A 21387-nucleotide genomic window follows, 5' to 3' on the forward strand; every position below is an offset into this window, starting at 1 on the left:
AATTCCAGTCTCAGCTGTTCCACTTCTGATCCAGCTCCCTGCTAATGGCTTGGGAGAAGCAGCAGAAGATGGCCCGAGTGTTTGGGACCCTGCCACCCACTGGGAGACCTGGATGAAGCTCCTAGCTTCAGCCCTGTGTATCGTAGCCGTCTGGGGAGTGAACCAGTAGATGGAAGTTCTCTTTCTCTCTCTCTGACTTTCAAATAAATAAATCGTTTTTAGAAATGTGGCTAATCAATACATCTCTGGCAGGAGTACTGAGCACATAATAGGGACTCAATGAGTGGTAGCTCTTGTCTATTTATGTTGATATTTGTTTAAAGTATGTGTTGAGCAAATCTTTTTGATTTAATTATTCAAGTGTTTCAACCAAAAACAAATAAAATATACAGTTCAGAACAATCAAAGAGGTCCCAAGCTCATTGGAAAGGAAAACAAGAGAAGTTGTTTCTAGCCCATAGATCACTTTCTTGTTCAATTAAATGAATTTATTTTAGATAACAATTGTTCTCAAATTCATACAATTTTTAGAAAGAAAAGTTACACTGACATACTGATTTATGACCCTCAACATGAGGTTGCCCCTTTGAGTAAACCATGCTCTGGGCAATTGAGGATTTCAGCAAAAATAGAAACTATAACTCAGGGCATTTGTACTTCTCCAGCACACTTACTCTCGTCAGATTTGAGGATTCAAGACAGAATCATAAAGTTACATTGTTACTTTGACACCGACAAATAGTAGAAAGATTGGTTAAAATCCATGGGTATTTTACTTTTAGTAGTTGAATGTTTAAAAGTTAGTCAACCTCTTTACCCTCTGACCAGATGCCATTACTATTTTAAACCTTACTCCTGCAGGTAAGAGTTATGTTTTAGGAGAATGAGAGTAAGAAGGTTTTCAAGTGGTTACTTACAAGTCTCTTCTCAACATACACAGTAATTTTCTTTGTGCTGTCCTCCACCAAATTGGTGTCTTATTTTTATTTTCTTTCTATTTTTTTTCACTTCCTCTTTCTCGTAACACATCACTCTCTGGAGTCACTGCTGAAATTTTCCCAAGGGACTTAACACAGTACTATTAATTTATATCGAAAAGAATATATGAGGGATATTTTTTAACTTGCCAACCTCAGCTGGGCAAGCTCTATGAATTACACCACAGAAACCTAGTGGGAGTTCCTGAGAGCTGTTAGCTGCTGTCTGTGAGCATCTGTGGAAAAGCCCAAAGACTAGAAAGGACCTAAAAGTTTATATATTTATATAATGTGTTAAAAGCAGGTGTATAAATACATACCCATGTGTCTGTGTACACATACACATGTATTCAGCCTCTTATCATCAAGAGGCAGCACTTTATTTTTTATTTTTTTTAACAGGTGGCACTTTAAAAAGTCTGTGTGGGCTAATTGTGTCTATTAGGACTGTAGTCATGATCAAGGGTAAACACTGGTCAGATTTCCAAGCCCAGATAGCTGTGAAGTATATTTGACATATGGTACGTAACTGGCCCTAACTGACAACTTAATAATACCATGTAACTCAATCCCCCTTTTAATACTAATTGCATTGTAAATGATAAAGAAAATCTCTTACTTGGTTGCCAGGAACATGTGATCTGTGGCTGTGTATGTTGCTCCTACTTCTTGGAATGAGTCCAGCTAGCATCTCAACCCCCAACATCACCCATTCAAATTTCTTCCTCCCCTTAATGCTTGATTTGTCATATAGCACACATTTCAGAGTTCAGTTCTTCTTGCTTACCCTTGCCATAGGCATAGTGCATTTATAAAACAGAATGATAACTGCATATGTAGGATGTTTAGGTGGGCATGGTAATCAGTAGTTCTTATGGTTGTAGCACATGACACTCTACTGCCATTGTTTCCTTGGTTGGATTGTCTGTACCTTGTGATGAGATGTCTGAACCTGACATAGCATTACAACCTCAAGATAGCACAAAGCTAGGTGTCTAGTAAGCACCCTGATTGTACATCAAATATTTCGACCAACCTTTGTGTCTGGCAGTAGGCATGTTGACTGACCTCCACATCTTAGTTTTATCATCTGGCCTTTGAAACACAGTCAGAGTCCTCCAAGCTTCCAGTGGGAGTCTGCAACTGTGTGTGCACATGTATAACACAGTGGAGGCTGGAGCTCTACCGTGACAGGAGGGGTTTCTGCAAAGAGGGTTGGGTTCAGGTAGACACCTTGGTGGGCTCTCATTCCTGGACCTTTGCCTGTGATAATCCCTGTTCCTAAATACTCAGTTCCCTCACCTCTCCATCACGTGGCCTGGCCCTTACTTGATTTCCTTGCACTGGCTCAGGCTTCACTTCACTGCTGACTGCTTACGTCATTCTGCTACTCTCAATTCTGCACGGTGCACTCCTCTGATTTTGAAGCATGGTGCATTTACTCCTTTCACAGCACAGACAGATGTACATGTAGTTTAAGAACTTGCAAAGAAAACATTGCCAACAATGCTGTAGCAACTAATGGTGCCATGCACTGTACTAAGCCATTTAGATGCATTGTCATATTTAATCCTTAACAGAAACTTTAGGAAAAAGACAGAAGCAGGCAGAACCTGACAGTTCCAGATGTTTCAGAAGGACTGTCATTCAGGAGTGAGAGACACCATAGGAGAGAAAAAGTGGATGCATACAAGGCAATTTTCACCTACTTACTAATTTTGTTCAAGCTAGTTTTGATTATCAGAATATATAAGTACAACAATATTGAGGAATTTGGAACAATATGGAAACAATACGGCAAAGAACAAAATGGAAAAGAATTTGAGGAACTGCAAAAATACAATATCTATTTATTCATATATTAAAAAAATATGTTCCAGGCATTGTTCTGTGCACCTGGAATACTAGGTACTAGTGAACAGGGCCATGTTAATGTCCTCATGGAGTTTATAATCTAGTGAAAAGATAGCAAGGAATTTGGATATCAAACCTCAAGACGATGGTGCTTGGATTTATGTGGGCTCTTAGACAATAATTATGAAGTGTCTACTCTTTGAGGACCAAATAGGGAGAAATAGATTTCTTCCAAGGATATTTTTTGGTCAGGTGGGAATTTAAATATGAGAGAGAGTTACTCATGGTGGAAGTCTTAAAGAGTAGTTGGTGTTAGTATTCTTTCAGTTTGATTCCTTATTTGTGAGGGGAGAGATGGTGTAAACTCAGTGATAACTTCTAGCGTTCACTGAGCCTGTACTATGTATTCAGTAAAGTGCTGATTGCTGTGTATATACTTATTCATGAGGCTCTAAATGATTTTCTGAGGAAGCACGAGTATTATGCTTATTCTTGGAAGAAAATAAGAGGTGCAGGGAAGTTCAGTAGCTTGATCTCCATCACTCATCTACTAAATAATCTAGTTAGCATTCAAACTCAGTAGATTGGACTTGATAGGTCAAACACTACCATACTCTGCCTCTGAAGACACAGTGGGAGGATTTTGGTTTTTAGGAGACTTAGGAAAACCTGGACATGCAGTTTCTCGTCCTAAAACCCTTCTACGTCTGTCTCAGAACACTGATCCAGGAGAGTGGGCCATACCATCTTGCAGGCCAGTCCTTGAATTTCTTTCATCAAGCCGTATCTATCCTGTGCCCTCACTGGTTGCTTCTTCTGACCCTGCTTCCCAGCATCAGGCATAGATCAGTGTTTACTGTTTTCCTTCTTCAGGATGAGCTCTGTGGGGCTTTTGACTGAGTTCATTTCGGTGGTTGTAGCAGAAAGGTGCTGGCGTGCACACGTAACTAGTCCTGAGCCAGTTCACTAACCATCTATGTCTTGGTTTATTCATCTGTAAAGAGGAAGGATAATAGCATTTCCCAGCATTGTTGTGAATATATATATGTGCATGTTCTATAGAATGCCTACTGTTTGCACAAAAAAATTAAAGGAAGTACTCAAAAATGCTAATTATGGGAATTTTGATTTCTAAAACTTTCCCTCTTTGGTTACCTTTCCTCTGAACTGTCTCATTATCTCCCTTAATTTGGATATGTTTTTATATTAATGCATATTTTTAAGCAGCCGCATTTTTTTTCTGTTCAAGGTTATAAACTTCTGAAGAGAAGAGCTTGGAGGCATATAGAAAATCTTATATAGAACTGGCCAAAGTTGATGTGTTCTGGGCCTACTGACTCCCCATGCACAGCTTTCCTATGGCCTCTTCTGTGAACACTACAAAACTATTTTGCCGGCAGTCAGCACAGTAGGATACCAGTTTTGTTTTTACTAGTCACTTCAAACCATCATATTAAGGCTATAAATAAAATAATATTATGGTTCTCATCTGGCTGCATTGTTAGAATAAGCTGAGAGAAATTGTAAATCAATATTTAGCATAATTGCTGCGATCTGGCAGGTTTGGATGCAAATAAAAAAGAATGAAGAATGTAATATAAAATCATTTGTATGATATCAGTTCAATCACCCCCTATAAAGTGGCAGGCAGCAGAGACTCATCATCTAATTTTAGTTGGCAGAGAGTTTTCTTATAAAGGAATGGAAAATGATTGACCCTCATGTCAATTGTTCTTCTATATTTGTCTTTCTTCAAGTTTTCGCAAAAGCATTTTCTTCTGCTTTCCTGGGAACCTTTTTTCCTAATGCAATTGTGTAGCACACTGCAAAGGGACATATTTGACAAAAACAAAACAACACAACTAACATGCTTAGTATGACCATGGAGCCTCCTTCATTAAAAAAAAAAAAAAAAAAGCCAGAAGATACAAAGCATGCTTTAGACCCTCTTACATCATAGATTGCTTCCACTTACCCTGAAGCAAAGAAATAAAAGGTTATGATCCTCACATGTGGGTTTTTTTTTAAAGGCTATGTATTCAGGAGTTGGACTAATCTACTTTGTTTCTATTAACTGATTTAATCATTCACTCAACAAATATTGGCTTTGTTTACTTCCTGCATGGCTCCATACTATACTTGCTGGGAGGGCCACAGAAGAGAATCTTTTATGAGTCTAAAGGGAGTGATTTAACATGAATGAAAGAAATTCTGGCCAAGGCACTAGAAAGGGGTGGCCACAATTCTATGAGAATTCCCATAACATTCAAGCATCTTCTTTTTTAGACCTTTGAGTTTGCCTACTCTTAGAACCTATTTCAAGAGTACGAAATGAGAGAGTAGGCTACTCTATGTGGTCATTTCCAAATATGAATTTCTGTAATCCAATGTTATATCATAGCTCCAAGTAAATATATTTCTAGACCAGTAATCTTAGATCATCCACCTCAGGAAGCAGCTACAACATTCTACCTCATGGGGATCATTTTAAGATAGAATTTTCCAGGGTTAGGCATCTTGTAAGATTGATAGCACCAAGTCTTATGGATACAAGGATACATACTTTTTAAATGTTATCAGATTTTACATTGGGCAGAAGGTGGTAAATATAGTTATCTGTCTAAAATAATTACAGGAAATCATTGTACCTCTAAAGAGTTAACATGTGCAGTCCCATATTCTGTAAATTTTCTCACTTTTAAAAAATAGACATGCAGCTTTTAGTGATAGATTCTCTAGAGCCATAGTTTAATTTTTTGTTATTCTTCTGGTTATTGGTGCCACTTTCAAATACTATATTTGGAGAATTTAGATCTTATTAACTTCTTTGCTGAGAATCTTGCTGAGATCCAAAACCTTTGATGTGTGTTTTGAGGTGATGAGTTTTTTATGGAACTGGAATTCAGGTATTCTTGCAAATTTTTGAGGCACAATGACAGAAATGTTAGGTCAGGAGACAGAGCTCCATTGCTTGTGATCTATGAACTAACATCAAGGCAATCAAGCCACAATAATCTGTGATTTGTTTAACTTGCCTTCACAGTACAAGCACTTCATTTGTGAGTTGCAGAAACATTTTACCTGGCTTTCATTAGAAGCCTGCCTTGGCAGTAGAGGGTTGATGGGGCCCTCCTTGAACACTTTCAAACTCTACAAATTGCAGATTTAGTGACCTCTGAAATGCAAAGCACCTCTCGATTAGGCTTTTCATCTTCAATCATAAAACTGTGATCATTCACATAAATCTCACTTGATTCTGTTGAGCATATAATGGTGTAATCAGTTTTTTTTTTTTCCAGACTGTAGGTGAGTTGAAACTTTGCATTTGTGGTGATGTAGAGAAATATCTTGCATAGAATTTCTTGATTGAAGTATGACTAAAAAAACAACAGTGTATTTGTTAGAATTCTTATATTATTATTGTTAGGGATAGGAAATAGTTGAACAAGCACATGAGCCTTTTGGTCAAATATTGCTTGTAAAAGATGAATTTTTAGACTAGAATTATATAAATCCTATTTCTGTATATTTATTCATAAAATGAATCATATTATTTATCCCCAGTGATGCAGTTTGCCACTAACTTTTAAAATTTAATCAGTGGTGTGCTTGTAAAGTAGCTTTTTAGGAAAGAAAAAGAGCTCAGATTTGTCAGCTTTGCCAATTTTTGTGGTGTAAATACTCCCATGATGACCAATTTCATGCTACCAGTATCTTGCAAAATTCCTGAAGAATGTAACTCTTGTCTCATTAGAGCCAGTATGAGGATGCTCCAGCACACCACTTTTAGTACTGTTAAATATGGTTTTGTATGTTTTCTAATTGTTGTATGCATTAAATCCTCTGTCACATTATTTTGAGGCTCTAAATGGTAGGAACCCTGTCACATTTTTGGAAATGCCTCCTTTTTACTCTGTCCCAGATCCCATAGATGTGGAGTCAGCACAGAGAATAACACATTTCTTTTTTTTTTAACTTTTATTTAATAAATATAAATTTCCAAGGTACAACTTTTGGATTAAAGCAGCCTTTTCCCCCATAATCTCCCTCCCACCCACAACCATCTCAGCTCCTACTCCCTCTCCCATCCCATTCTTCATCAAGATTCATTTTCAATCATCTTTATATACAGAAGGTCAACTTAGTATGTACTAAGTAAAGATTTCAACGGTTTACACCCACACAGAAACACAAATTATAAAGTACTGTTTGAGTACTAGTTATACCATTAATTCACATAGTTCAACACATTAAGGACAGAGATCCTACATGGGGAGTAAGTGCACAGTGACTCCTGTTGTTGATTTAACAATAGACACTCTAATGTATGACATCAGTAATCACCCGAGGCTCTTGTCATGAGCTGTCAAGGAAGCCTCTTGAGTTCACCAACTCTGATCTTATTTAGACAAGGCCATAGTCAAAGTGGAAGTTCTCTCCTCCCTTCAGAGAAAGGTACCTCCTTCTTTGATGGCTTGTTCTTTCCACTGGGATCTCACTCACAGAGATCTTTCATTTAGGTCATTTTATTTTTGCCAGAGTGTCTTGGCTTTCCATGCCTGATATACTCTCATGGGCTTTTTAGCCGGATCCACATGCCTTAAGGGCTGTATCTGAGGCCAGAGTGCTGTTTAGGACATCTGCCATTCTATTATCTGCTGTGTATCCCGCTTCCCATGTTGGATTGTTCTCTCCTTTTTAATTCTATCAGTTATTATTAGCAGACACTAGTCTTTTTTATGTGATCCATCACACTTAATCCTATCATTATGATCAATTATGAACTGAAACTGATCACTTTGACTAGTGAGATGGCATTGGTAGATGCCACCTTGATGGGGTTGAATTGGAATCCCCTGGCATGTTTCTAACTCTGTCATTAAAGGTAAGTCTGAATGAGCAGGTGCCGAACTGTGCATCTCCTCCCTCTCTTATTCCCACACTTATATTTAACAGGGACCACTTTTCAGTTAAACTTAAACGAAAAAGAATAATTGTGTGTTAATTAAAGAGTTCAACCAATGGTATTAAGTAGAACAAAAAATACTCAAAGGAATAAAATAGTAAGTTGTTCCTCAACAGTCAGGACAAGGGCTGATCAAGTCACCGTTTCTCATAGTGTCCATTTCACTTCAACAGGTTTCATTTTAGGTGCTCAGTTAGTTGTCACTGATCAGGGAGAACATATGATATTTGTCCCTTTGGGACTGGCTTATTTCACTCAGCATGATGTTTTCCAGATTCCTCCATTTTGTTGCAAATAACCGGATTTCATTTTTTTTTTACTGCTGTATAGTATTCTATAGAGTGCATATCCCATAATTTCTTTATCCAGTCTTCTGTTGATGGGCATTTAGGTTGATTCCATATCTTAGCTATTGTGAATTGAGCTGCAATAAACCTTGAGGTGCAGACAACTATTATTTGCCAATTTAATTTCCTTTGGGTAAATTCCAAGGAGTGGGATGGCTGGGTTATATGGTAGGGTTACATTCAGGTTTCTGAGGAATCTCCAAACTGTTTTCCATATTGGCTTTACTAGTTTACATTCCCACCAACAGTGTGTTAGTGTCCCTTTTTCCCCACATCCTTGCCAGCATCTGTTGTTGGTAGATTTCTGTACGTGAGCCATTCTAACCCAGGTGAGGTGAAACCTCATTGTGGTTTTGATTTCCATTTCCCTGATGGGTAGAGATTCTGAACATTTTTTCATGTGTCTGTTGGCCATTTGGATTTCCTCTTTTGAAAAATGTCTAGAGCTCCTTGGCGCATGAAAGTAACACATTTCATCAACACTATTGTGATTGCTCTTTGATATATTTTTTTTATTTGACAGGTAGAGTTATAGACACTGAGAGAGAGAGAAAGAGAGAAAGGTCTTCCTTCCGTTGGTTCACTCCCCAAATGGCCGCTACGGCTGGCACTGTGCCAATCTTAAACAAGGAGCCAGGTGCTATTTCCTGGTCGCCAATGCCGGTGCAGGGGCCCAAGCACTTGGGCCATCCTCCACTGCCCTCCCAGGCCACAGCGGAGAGCTGGACTGGAAGAGGAGCAACCGGGACTAGTGAGATGTGGAGAACCCGGCGCCCATAAGGGATGCCGGTGCTGTAGGTGAAGGGTTAACCAAGTGAGCAAAGGCACCAGCCCTGCCTTTTCATATTTTAACATCACTAAAATCATTTGCAGTTTACAATGTCGTGTTGTGGTATAATTGGTAATTTTTTTTTTACTTTCTTACTGTTTCATGCAATAATATAATTATCTGAATTTAATGACATGTGCTAAGTACTGAATAGGTGGTGTTTGACTTGAAAACAATTATCCCCTGTGGGCTAATCTGTCCCCCTAAAGGAATTTATTTTGGAAGAAAACTGTGAATTATTTGAAATGCACTTCAGCACACCTCTTGTTCTTTTGTCTTGGCACTCACCTTTGACACATCAGCAGGACAGCTCTAGCTTGTTCTGTGTGTCTCCTCAGGGCATCAAGAACGTTCTTACTCCATTTGAGAATGCTTTTTTGGAAGTGGGGATCACCAGCATGATTGATCATTGGACAATACATATTATAGCCCAATTACCATTACATTCAGAATCAAATGATTCTGCTCCCTACTATCTGACATACAGGCAAACCTTGTGGTGGGCATAAGGTGTCCATGTCTGAGTCCTCAGAATATATGAATATGTTATCTTATGTGGCAAGAGGGAATAGAAGTTGCAGATTGAATTAAGGTTGATATCAGCTGGCCTTAAGATAAGAAGATTCTCTCTGTATAATCACAAGGGTTTCTAAATTTTTATGTATTTATGTTCATTTTATTTGAGAGCGAGAGAGAGAGAAAGAGAGAGAGAGAGGCAGAAAAAAAGAGATCTCCCTCCCATCCACAAGTTCAGGGCTAGACCTGGCCAATACCAGGAGTCCAGAACTCATCTGGATCTCTCACATGGGTGGCAGGGTCCCAAGTACTTGAGCCACGACCAGCTGTCTCTAGTGTACATTTTCAGGAAGCTAGATTGGAAGTGGAGTAGCCAGCACTTGAATCAGACATCCCAAGTCTCTGCCTGTGCTAAACAGCCACCCCTCAATGGTCTTTAAATAGGGATGAAGGAGGCAGAGGAACTCGAAGTATAGAGTTGACAATTTGAGAAACACTTGGCCAGCCTTTCCTGGCTTTACCAATGGAAGAGGGCTGAGATCCAAAGATTGTGGACAACCTCCAGAAGATAGAAAAGAAATGAAAAGGATTCTGTCAGCAGGAGCACAGCCTTTCTGGCACCTTGATTTTAGTCCTGTGAAACCCATTTTGGATTTTTCACCTCCAAAACTATAAGATAAGAAATTGATGTGTCTTCAATTGTTAGTGTGTAGTACTTTGTTAGAGCAATAGTAGGCAACTAATACAGACTTCATTAATTCAAATGGGCATTGTTAAAATTTGGGTAAAATAAAACTATCCTGGTTGTGCCAGAATGATTCTTTGTATTCCATCTGAAATAGTTTGCCAGCGAAATTTTATAGTGTAAAGCAGATTTCAGAAATACGTATGTAGGAGATGATCTGATTTAAATATTTTAGCACATTGTTTTTATGCTAATGATATGGATAATTATAAATAAATGTTACGTATTTTTCAATTTAATCTATGAGAATTTTCATTTAAAATTTTCCTATCTCTGTACTGGAGAATTGGTCCTCTGTGAGTATTTCATGATTCATATTTTCCACCATCATATTTAGCTTTCTTTATTCCTTGTCTTAACAGACCTAGACTGCAGTATTCGTTGTGACTTGGGCACAATATCAGGAATAAGTTATATGGCAAGTGATTTAGGTAAGGCTTGCTTTTCTCATCTACAAAGTTGGGACAATAATACCTTCCATTATGAACTATGTGTTTGTGTCCCCTCCAAATTTAAGTTGCAACACAGTTCCCCATTCTGATGGTACTTGAAGATGAAGTGAGCATTCCTCTGTTCTCTTTCACGTGAGAGTACAGTGAGAAGAAAACCATCTGCCTGACCTTAATCTCAGACTTCTAACCTCTAGAAGTCTGATAACTAAATGTTTGTTGTTTAAGATGCTCAGGCCATGGTATTCTGCCTAAATAGACTGAGACAGAAATTGGTTCAAAGTTGTAGAATGCTGTGAAATGATTACCTAAAAAATGTGGAAGTGGCTTTGAAACTAGGTAATGGGTAGAGGTTGGAAGAGTTTGGATGGGCATGCTAGAAAAAGCCAAGGTTGCCAGGAAGGAGTTTTTAAAAGTAATTCAGGTGAAAGTACAGAAAGAAGAAAAGGAGAGGTAGAGAAAAAATGTGCACCTTCTTCAAGAATACCTAAACAATCATGGATCAAATGTGAGTAGAATTGTGGGTGGTGAGGGTCATTCTGATGATGTGGAAATGAGGAGCATGTTAGTAGGAACTGACCAAGAACTTGCATGAACTCTGTTTGAGTCCCAGTGTTTTGTGGATGGTAGGACATTTGTGGCAGAGGGAGGTTAAGTCACTTGCACCAAGTTACAGAGCCAGTAATGGTGGAGCTAGGATGGACTCAGATCTGGAGTCTTGGCAGCTATATCCCTTTCAGCCTGACAGTGTCAGGGTGGCCAGTGCTGGGAGTGGAGATTGTGATTGAAGGGTGCTCTAGGCCAGAAGGAATGATCCTATCAGTGTGAGGCATGAGGAAGTACTGGCTTAGGTTTCCTTAGTACTGACTCACATTAAGCACTAAATTTTCTTCAGAGATTTTCAGAAAGATGAAAGATTTGTAACAATTAGATACTGCTCAGGTTCCAGGGGCCTAGGAGAAATCAAATGAATCCTGGTATGTGGAAGTGCTTGGTGACTTGCAGTATGAAATATGGATATTAGACCATTCCAGCTCAGGGCACAGTGTCTGAATGATAACACTTAGTAACCCTTTGTGAATGAACTAGCTCATGATGCAGGGACAAATCAAACACACACATAAATATCAATGTGTGCATCTCCCTCCCCGAAAGTTGGGAGCTCTGTGAATGCAGTGTCTGGCCCACTGTGTGTCCCCAGTGCCTTACAGAATGACCTACGGTAATCAGTACTCAGAATAAACACTGTTTTAGTGCCTGTTCTGTTAACTGGACTGTTCATGGGACAGACGGTCTCTGGGGCCAGATGGAGGGATGGATAGGATTCGCTACTTTTAATGCTACAAGACCTCATTTACATATTCAGCATGGTGGCAGGTGAGGAGGATCTGAGGATTGAATGCTGAAAGCTGCCCTGGGAAGGCAGTGCTCCCAATGACTCAGCGTTAAGGGCCTCCAAATCTCAGGCCCTGAAGGGACGTAGGGTGTGAACTGCAGTGGGGCTAACAGGAAATAGTATAGACACAGGGTAGCTTTGCTTCCTGGAGGAAGGTTTTCCCCATTGCACTGAGCCAGAAAGTGGATTATTCCCCACCTAATGACTGAGAGGCTGAGTAAATAGTCTATCACATAAAAAGGCAAATATGTTAGACCAGTCTGGGCAAGTGCAGTGTGGGGCTTGGTATGAACTATGTGGCCTGCGAGTAGTATGGTTACCATGGCCTGGTGGTTTTGCTGTGACCAATGGAGTCACTGATGGACAGGGGAGGATCACAGGACAAAGGCAGCAGGACCAGGAAGTCCAGTTTTAACCATGGATGCGGAGGGTAATGCACAAAAGGGGTGGAGTGTGCAGTGTTCAAGACAATGACAAACCCAGAGCAAGGTGACCTTATCTGGCCTACGGTTATGCCAAGTGCAAGAAAGGAAAGGCAAGTAGGGGTGAAACAGCAGTGAGTGCAGAGGATAAGGCGGGAACATCAGAAAAGCTCCATCACCCTACATTTGTAGCTTGGCCAGTAAATTATAATTCAGTTAATAAAATGCAAGGCTACAGCCCATTCCAAATACACATAAAGAGGACCAGTGCAGGAGGGATCAGACCAATGGCCCACACAGGAAAGGTGCCTGAGAGAGCAGAAATAAAATCAGCTTGTGCCAAAGCTAAGATCTATTATTAGGACCAAAATATTAAAATGTTTCAAAGCTTGAATCAAAAGAAGGGAATATTTTACCTATCAGTAGGGAAATGTGTCCATGTCAATCCAACTTTTTGACCCCACTTCATGTAGTCAGCTTTTAGCATCTTAACTATTCTGAAACTACTGATTTTTTTTTTTCACTTGAGCCTGAAAAACAGACAAAAGAATATCTATGATATCACTCTAATGATTTATCTTAAGAATCTGTGAACTGTGGAATCATGATTGTTAGGACTGAGAGACACCTGCTCACCTTTTTGAAATGAGGAGCTGAAAAGATATTCTGAGATTCAGAAAGGGTAAAGGATACAATGTTGACCTTTTGGAGACAGGAAACCTTTGATGAACTATAGGACACCAAGACAGTTCATTTAAAAGACGGTTTCAAAGAATTATCTGGGTCTGGTTTTATATGTGCCTTAGTGAAGCTCTTGGGCTGTCTTTTTACATAAACCCAGCAAAATAATAGTTTCCACAGTTGTTCATATGTCTGCAACCTTCATGTGGCACCTTGGCTTCTGGGCTTTGTAACTACATTTCAGTCTCTTTTGTGGACAAAATTAAACTTTCCTTACCATTTGACAGCATGGAACTTTTCTGCGTTGAGCTGCTAAGGAGAAAAGAGACAAGAAAAGGTCACCAATACCATCTCCATATAATTAAGGCAGTGCAAACAGCTAAATAAAATTGTTACTAATGACATTTACTCGATTCTATGAGTCCCTGTGCTAGTCTCAGAATAAATTAAGGATCAGCTGTTCCAAAAATGTAGAGATTGTAAATCTTTGTTGCAGGTAATAAAGTATGCATTGCTTGCTTTCTTTTTTAAAGACAGCTTTACTGTGCAACTAAATTTTGGCTTGGTTGTTCTTTTTCTCTCTCTCAGTCTCAGTCCCTATCTATGTATTCATATATACCTATATACTAACATTTATGCATATTTAATTATATCAATGCATATGTATATACAAACATGCATATATAAATATATTTATATTTATGCTTTTATATAAGGCAGCAGAATAATTCATAAAGCATAGGTTAAAACAAAAAATAGCTTCCAACTTTGGTTTGTAGACTTAAACTGATCATTTACTAAGGTATAGCATATAATCAAGTAACCAATTTATCCTCATTTAGCTCTTAAAAGTCTCTAAAAATCAAAGGTAAATCTAGTTTTTTGGGGGAGGGAGGTTATGGGTTATGAAATTATTGAACTTGTCTAGATATGTATGAGGAAGTTAATGCTTTAAAAATGCTGAGTTTAAACTTGGTAAATAGCTTATATCAGTACCAATAAGTACTAAATAAAACTATGTCTTCATTCACTGTATACATTACAGTTACTGTGCCATGTCACAGTTCTACATCTGTGAATTCAACAAACTGCATATCAAAAATATTTTTAAAAATGTTATGTATGTACTGATGAGATAGACTTCTTTCCCATTGTCATTATTCCCTTTACAACACAGTATAATATCTATCTGAAGACCATTTACATTGAGTTAGGTATCATAAACAATCCAGAGATAATTTAAAGTTTGTGGTAGGACGTTTGTAAGTTACATGCAAATACTACACTGTTTTAGTCAGAGTCTTGAGTATATGCACGTTTTGAGATCCACTGGAGAGGAGAGAAGAGTTCCTGAACATATAACCTCTGTGTACCAAGGGATGGCTGTACATACAACAAATAACATCACATTGATACCATGAATAATGCACTATCCTTATCCTGTGATGTGATGTGAAATGCAACTGTGATGTGATGTGATATGTAGTCTATGGTGTGAAATGTAACTCAGGGTTTTACAGGAGTGGGGTGGAAAGTAACTGTGCACACCCAGTGCATATCAGGGTATGCTTCCTGGAAGAGGTGCCTGAGCATTGTGGCATTACCCACTGGATGAAAGACAAAGGAGAGGACATCACAGTGGAAGGACTGCTTTGTGTCTTGACATATGTTGGGGGACAACAGGCAAGCTTGAGTTATCAGAGTTTAGGATACAAATGTAATAAGAGGCTGGAGTCATGCTTCGCCATCAGTCTTTCTCTATGAAGCCTTTTCTTTTCTGACAACTGGAGCTGGTGTCCCCTTCTGTCTTCCCACGACTTCCTGTATGTTTCTATTATTGGAATTTTCACACCTGATTTAATTGTTTATGTCTGATTTCTCTACTTGCCTGGAGGATAATCAAAGTCAGGGCTGTCTCCCAGCTCTTATCGTAAAGCCTAGAAAACAGTAGGTGCTCATACATGTTTATGAAGCACATATATGAATGAGTGGCTAGATGAATGGGTGGTTATGCACAGTTTGGGGATGAGAACATTAAGAATCACTGGTTATCAAGCAACACTTCATAAAACCTTAATGGTTTCATTTTTCTGTTTCAGATTACTGGCGGCATACAACAGCCTTACTGATAAACACCTGGCTGGGTATTTTAACAATACGAGGATAAGGCGACATCTCTTAAGATCAGGGCTGGTAAGATTGGGTTTACTTTCTTCCCATTTTCTTGTTTCATTAAGTCCAATAATTCCCTGCCTTTTCAGAGTCCCTCTTTGAGCTAATCAACAGCATCTTTTTTGTGCATTAACTTTAGAAAAATTACTTCCTCTCCAAAGTTCTGATTTATCTGTGAGTGCTTCAAAAGATGGGAAGGGAGGTCACAATGACTACCAAAATTTATATTGAGAAAAAGTCCCTATGATTTACAATCACATATGTCATTGCTATTCATTTATTTGTTGCATATTTAGTGAGCACATTCTGTGAGCCAGAAAACGTTAAAGAATGAGGACACAGATGACTTTACTGTGTTTGGAAAAAAATGTGCTGTTTTTTTTTGTTTGTTTGTTTGTTTGTTTTTTTGACAGGCAGAGTGGACAGTGAGAGAGAGAGACAGAGAGAAAGGTCTTCCTTTGCCATCGGTTCACCCTCCAATGGCCGCCACGGCCAGCGCGCTGCGGCCGGCGCACCGCGCTGATCCGATGGCAGGAGCCAGGTGCTTCTCCTGGTCTCCCATGGGGTGCAGGGCCCAAGCACTTGGGCCATCCTCCACTGCACTCCCTGGCCACAGCAGAGAGCTGGCCTGGAAGAGGGGCAACTGGGACAGAATCCGGCGCCCCGACCGGGACTAGAACCTGGTGTGCCGGCACCGCAAGGCGGAGGATTGGCCTAGTGAGCCGCGGCGCCGGCCAAAATGTGCTGTTTTTAATCATCATAAACATGGTGTGGAAAACAGGAATAGTTCCATATCTCTCCTTGAGTTTATTTAATCTTTCATTTCCTCTGATGGTTGACACATTGATGACTATCGTTAGCGTCACAACTCTCTCTTCCACAGAATGCCCGTGCTTCTCAGTGTGTACCATGTGAGAATCCTTAAAAACCACTGTGGTTCTCCACTGAGAGAAAAGGGTGTGGTTATAGAAAATGTTAGCTATTTGCCTCCTTAAGACACCTTGTGCTTCCTTAGCTATTGTCAGCCTGGTGTTGAAAGAACATACACTGCATTTCTAATTGCTGTTCAGGTGCTTGGCACTCCAGCTACACAGATCTCAGCTTGCTTTTCCTCTGTTGGGGCTTTGTTATCTATCAGGCAGATCTGGCTGAAACCAGACTCTGCCATTTACAAGACCTAGAGTCTTGAGCAAATCACTTATTTAACTTTTTCAGCCCCAATATCCTCCATTGTAAAATGAAGATTGAGATCCTGCTGCCTAGCTCTCAGGATTGTTGTGAATATAGAAATGTGCAATACATGCTGGTTGTAATTATCATCGTTATTATTAACGTCACCTCTTTGGAGAACTGTCTGTAAGTTTCATGTATGAATGACCTGAGCTGTGTATGTATATATCACATCGTGAACAAGCACTTATTGAACAGTACACATGTTCATGCAACTCAGATAAGGAAGATGCAGCACTTTCTCTGGAACAGTTGTTCGAATACAGCCCCTCAGCCAGCAGTGTTCAGCATCACCTGGGAACTTGTTAGAGAATGCGTATCTGAGAGCCCTACCCCCAGACCTACTGAATCAGAAACTCTGGGATGGGGGCCATCAATCTATTTTTCAACAAGCCCTCCAGATGATTCAATTGCAAGTTCAAATTTAAGAATCTCTGCCCTTTAGGAGCTTCCAGTCTAATTAGGAAGATCAGACATAGTTCCACAGGAGAGGTTACAGTGACAGGTGTTATCTGCCGAGGGGTTGCAGTCAGGGCCTGCTAACGTTTTCCCCAGTTATCCAGTTCTACACATGTGACTTAGTAGCCTGTAGACAGCACATTCTGAAAACTGCAGCTGGGTTACTTGTCATTCCAAGCACCCTTTCCATAATCACTTCCTTTTCTTCCATTGGAAAATGTATTTATAAAAAAAATCAACAGTCCAACACACATAGAACTCTAATCTTTTTTTTTTTTTTTTTTTTTTTTGACAGGCAGAGTGGACAGTGAGAGAGAGAGAGACAGGGAGAAAGGTCTTCCTTTGCCGTTGGTTGCACCGCGCTGATCCGATGGTAGGAGCCAGGTGCTTTTCCTGGTCTCCCATGGGGTGCAGGGCCCAAGCACTTGGGCCATCCTCCACTGCACTCCCTGGCCACAGCAGAGAGCTGGCCTGGAAGAGGGGTAAGCGGGACAGAATTTGGCGCCCCGACCGGGACTAGAACCCGGTGTGCCAGCACCGCAAGGCGGAGGATTAGCCTAGTGAGCCGCGGCGCCGGCCTCTAATTAATCTTAACACCCCACCCAATATGTAGCAACGAGTTAAAAACCATTCCATTTAGCAAAATTAAGAACAGAATTAAGAAATACATACCCTGCGTTAGAACTAAATGGAAGAGGAGGGCTTAAATAACTGAACGAGAAATGGCAATCCAGGAAGAATAATAGCCTTTATTCACAGGGGATATAGAAAAACACAACAAAACCACCCACAGGAAGGGTTCAAAGAAAAGAAAAAGCAAGGAACAGAAACTTCCACCCTGGTACTTGCAGTGATGCCAATGGAGACCAATATTGAATACCTCTCTTTAGTACTCATAATATGTAAAAGTCTGAATCACAACAAATTAAAGTGTGTTCTAGGCTAGAGAGTGGTAGAAGAAAAACAGTGGGAAAACAAAGTAATGAAACTGATAACTTTAAAAAACAAACTGTTGAGATCCTTAGTAGCTTGTGTGTTCTGCCCTCCAAAGTATTTCCTGTGAGATCATCAGTCCTGTGACCACTGCTCCTGTTCATTGTTTCAAGGTAGCAGGCCACCTTCTTCTTCCCAGCAGGTGTTCAAAAAGAGAAATGAAAAGAACACCTGGGTTCCATCAAGGGAAAATTGTTGCTCTGATGAAAACCTTGTTTGAAACGTCAAGTACGCCACCTGTGTGTGTTCTCACAACGATGGGTGTATGAGACTGCCTTTCACCTTTTTGCCTTATGAAATATTTAGTAAAAGTGAAAGTTTATCAACATCAGGATGTAGTCCTCTAGACTTTGAGGATACTGCTGCTTTCTTACCTCTCTTTGCCTCCCTGCCCCAACCCCACCACCTCTCTCCTCACCCTCCCCTCTTTCTTGGTAACAACACATTTTCTATTTTGTATTTCTGTGTATGTTTTGTTTACTCGTGACAGATCACAAGAAGTGGAAGAATTCTTTCTGAAAAAGAATACAAATTAAATGTCATGAAGCGAGAGCACCAAAAATATGTCCGGGAGTGCTTAGCCCAGGCTATTTTCCATAAGGTTCTTGATATGGAGGTATAAATATTTACTATTTCCTTTATAGCTGATATTTTCTAATTTGGTAATTAATAGTGATTCTGTACTGAGAAGCAGGGGGATCTTCCTGTATTTCATTACAAAGAAAATGATCAACGTAACCTGAGAATTACTCTCTATCTCTCTATGTAGCCAAGAGCCAGGAGACTGAAATATGCTTTTCTCCTTTTCAGTTGGGAAAAAATATGGAGATCGTTATGTATTTTGTGATATTCAATTTTCCAAATGTAGATTTTTAATCCACAATGGCTACTCTGAAACATACCAGCCCTCACCATCTGCACTTCAATTTCCATTTGCTAAAAAAAAAGAAGTGACATCTGTTTAAATATCAGTAATTCCATTGCCATGAATTATTTCAGATCTGTTATTCTTTTAAGGCTCTGAAGCGCAGCCGTATGTTAGGTTTCAAGGAATAGGCATTGAAACATCTGCTGTCCCTCCTACTTTAGGCCACATTGGTCAACAGAGATCTACTACCCAAGCATCAACATTTTTTTTTTTATCTGACATGGCATTTTTAGTGGGACATCTCGGTAACTTGATATATTATTTCAGCCTTGCTCCATGAAGCTTGTAGTTTCAAGTCTCAACACCATTTTAATCTCTGTGAAAAAGGAAAAAGCATGTCACTTCTTGGCTTGACCATACAGCAGTAAATCAGAAAACTTGGCTTGTGCAATCATTGACTTGTGAGTAAAGTAAACATTTATGAACAACCATAGACTCATCAGTAAACCAGTAGTAAGTATAGTGCCACTGAAGTATTTCTTTTATGCTAGCATCATATTGAGCTAGGGGAGTGCTCACTTATTACATATATTAATCTATTAATTTAGGAATTTTGTACTACTTATGATAAACTACAGAGAATCATTGTTTATTGTTTCAAATTCACTTGCTTATAAAAGTATTGGCTAGAATCAAGAATTCTGTTAAAAAGCAAATAATGTAGCATAAAATGAATTTACACCCAGTTTCAAAATCAATAGGTACTGAGTTCAGTATTAACCTTGATTCTTGAAGTTTGGTTTTCCAAAATCTCATTTCAGTGATACATCATGTCATATTAAAACCATTAGATTTGTTATTATTTGAGACTTTATGCATTCTTAAAGTATAAAATAAATATCTTATATATAATAATATAAACTGTATAATTTATTAATAACAATAATCAGATTATATAGATTAGGCAACCCTAATTCAAAAATATGAAGTGCTCTGAAATCTAAAACTTTTTTAGAACTATGACCCCCAAAGTTTCAGAGTTTGGAGTATTTCAGATTTGGTACTTTCAGTGTGCAAATATTCCAAAACCAAGAATCTCTGAAATCTGAAGCATTGTCAATCCTAAGTACAAGGGATACTCACCCCATATAATATATTAGTATTCATAGAGTAGGAAAAAATATTTCTGTCTAAACTGTCACATTTGTCTTCCATTTAGTTTATGCTGATTATGTTTACTAAAGTTGTTGTGTTCATATTCATGTATTTACTCAAGCAGTAAACATTAATTTCAGGCTTTCCATGTGCCAGTATGAGGCTATGTGTTGCAGCTTTGAGATAGAATTAAAAAAATATTGTAGAAGGTGCTTGAGTGCTGGAAGAAACACTCTGGACTCAGAGAAGAAGGGAGGGATGGCCTTTCTCTGGGGGAGTCCTGGGGGGTCAACAGCTCCTGCTATTCGAACTGAACTTTGAAGACTGAGTGACAGTTGTCACGGCATCAGGGGAAAGGCCTTCCAGAGAGTGAAGGCAGCAGACATGAAAGGACATTGTAGATGGAAAGGAAAGCTCACTGAGGCCAGACTGCACAGTGGGTTGGTTGGAAGGAGTGGCAGTATGACACACCAGTAGGGTGGGGACTTGTCGCTGGAGGGCCTTAAATTCCCAACCTGGTTTGGAGTGTAGGTGATGAGGCGATGAAACATGTTTCAGCAGCAGAGTGAAATAAATGAGCAGAGCTGTTTCAGAGCGATGATGTAGCTAAAATGTGGAAGATGGATTAATGAGCTGGAAAAGATTGGAGGTGGGAGGTCAATTAGGAAGCTGCTGCCAGAGGGCGTGGGCTAACAGCAGTAGCTGTAACGCTGGGGAGATGCAGCTGTCTACAGAGGCATTGAAGACAGAGAAAGATTTAAACTGACTCAACGTGGAGGACTAAGGGAGAAGGAGTTCCAGGCAGGTCTGAGTTTTCCAGCCTGATGTGGGTGGTGCCTGCACTGCAGGAGGGGCTGGGGAAGAGCATTCAAGTGGCCAAAAGTATGCCCCTTAGAAGGGTGTCCTGGAAGCCATGGGGCTCTCCCAAACAGCAGGATGGTTGAACAAGACAAGCGCTGGGGCAAAAGGAAATTACATTTGACCCAGAAGACAAGGCATTAGTGGCCTTGGTGAAAGTCGTTTCTGTGGTGGTGATGAGCAAGGGACTGACTGCAGAGAGCTGGGAATAAGTGAAAAGATGGAAAGCGGTTGATAGTGAATTTAATAAAGTTTGGTGATAAGTGGGTGAGAGATCTGGGAAAGAGAGAGAGGGAAGGGAAGTGTCAAGAAGAGGATTGATGATACTTAGGCTGAGAATGATTGAGTCGGCAAGGTCCCCAAGGCAGCAGGAGGAGGGGATCAAAAACAGAGAAAAGACTCTTTTTTCAAGGAGCCAATAAATAAAGCACTCGCAAATATGACTGAATGATTTCTAACCAAATTGTAAG

General features: G+C 39.6%; 1 protein-coding gene across 2 annotated transcripts in view; it reads left to right on the forward strand.

Moving 5' to 3' along the window:
• Positions 1–21387, forward strand: part of ERICH3 (glutamate rich 3) — a 130601-nt gene that overhangs the window by 12250 nt on the left and 96964 nt on the right. The window contains exons 2-4 of one of the 2 annotated variants that reach the window (XM_051856358.2): positions 10597–10665; positions 15282–15375; positions 18527–18652. In XM_051856358.2, coding sequence (XP_051712318.2) covers positions 18578–18652 — 75 coding nt within the window. In that variant the 5' untranslated portion in view covers positions 10597–10665; positions 15282–15375; positions 18527–18577. The remainder of the gene's footprint in view (positions 1–10596; positions 10666–15281; positions 15376–18526; positions 18653–21387) is intronic. The other variant, XM_008265057.4, reaches the window with a different exon arrangement.

Source organism: Oryctolagus cuniculus, chromosome 7, assembly GCF_964237555.1.
Source record: "Oryctolagus cuniculus chromosome 7, mOryCun1.1, whole genome shotgun sequence".
NCBI classification, from domain to species: Eukaryota; Metazoa; Chordata; class Mammalia; order Lagomorpha; family Leporidae; genus Oryctolagus; species Oryctolagus cuniculus.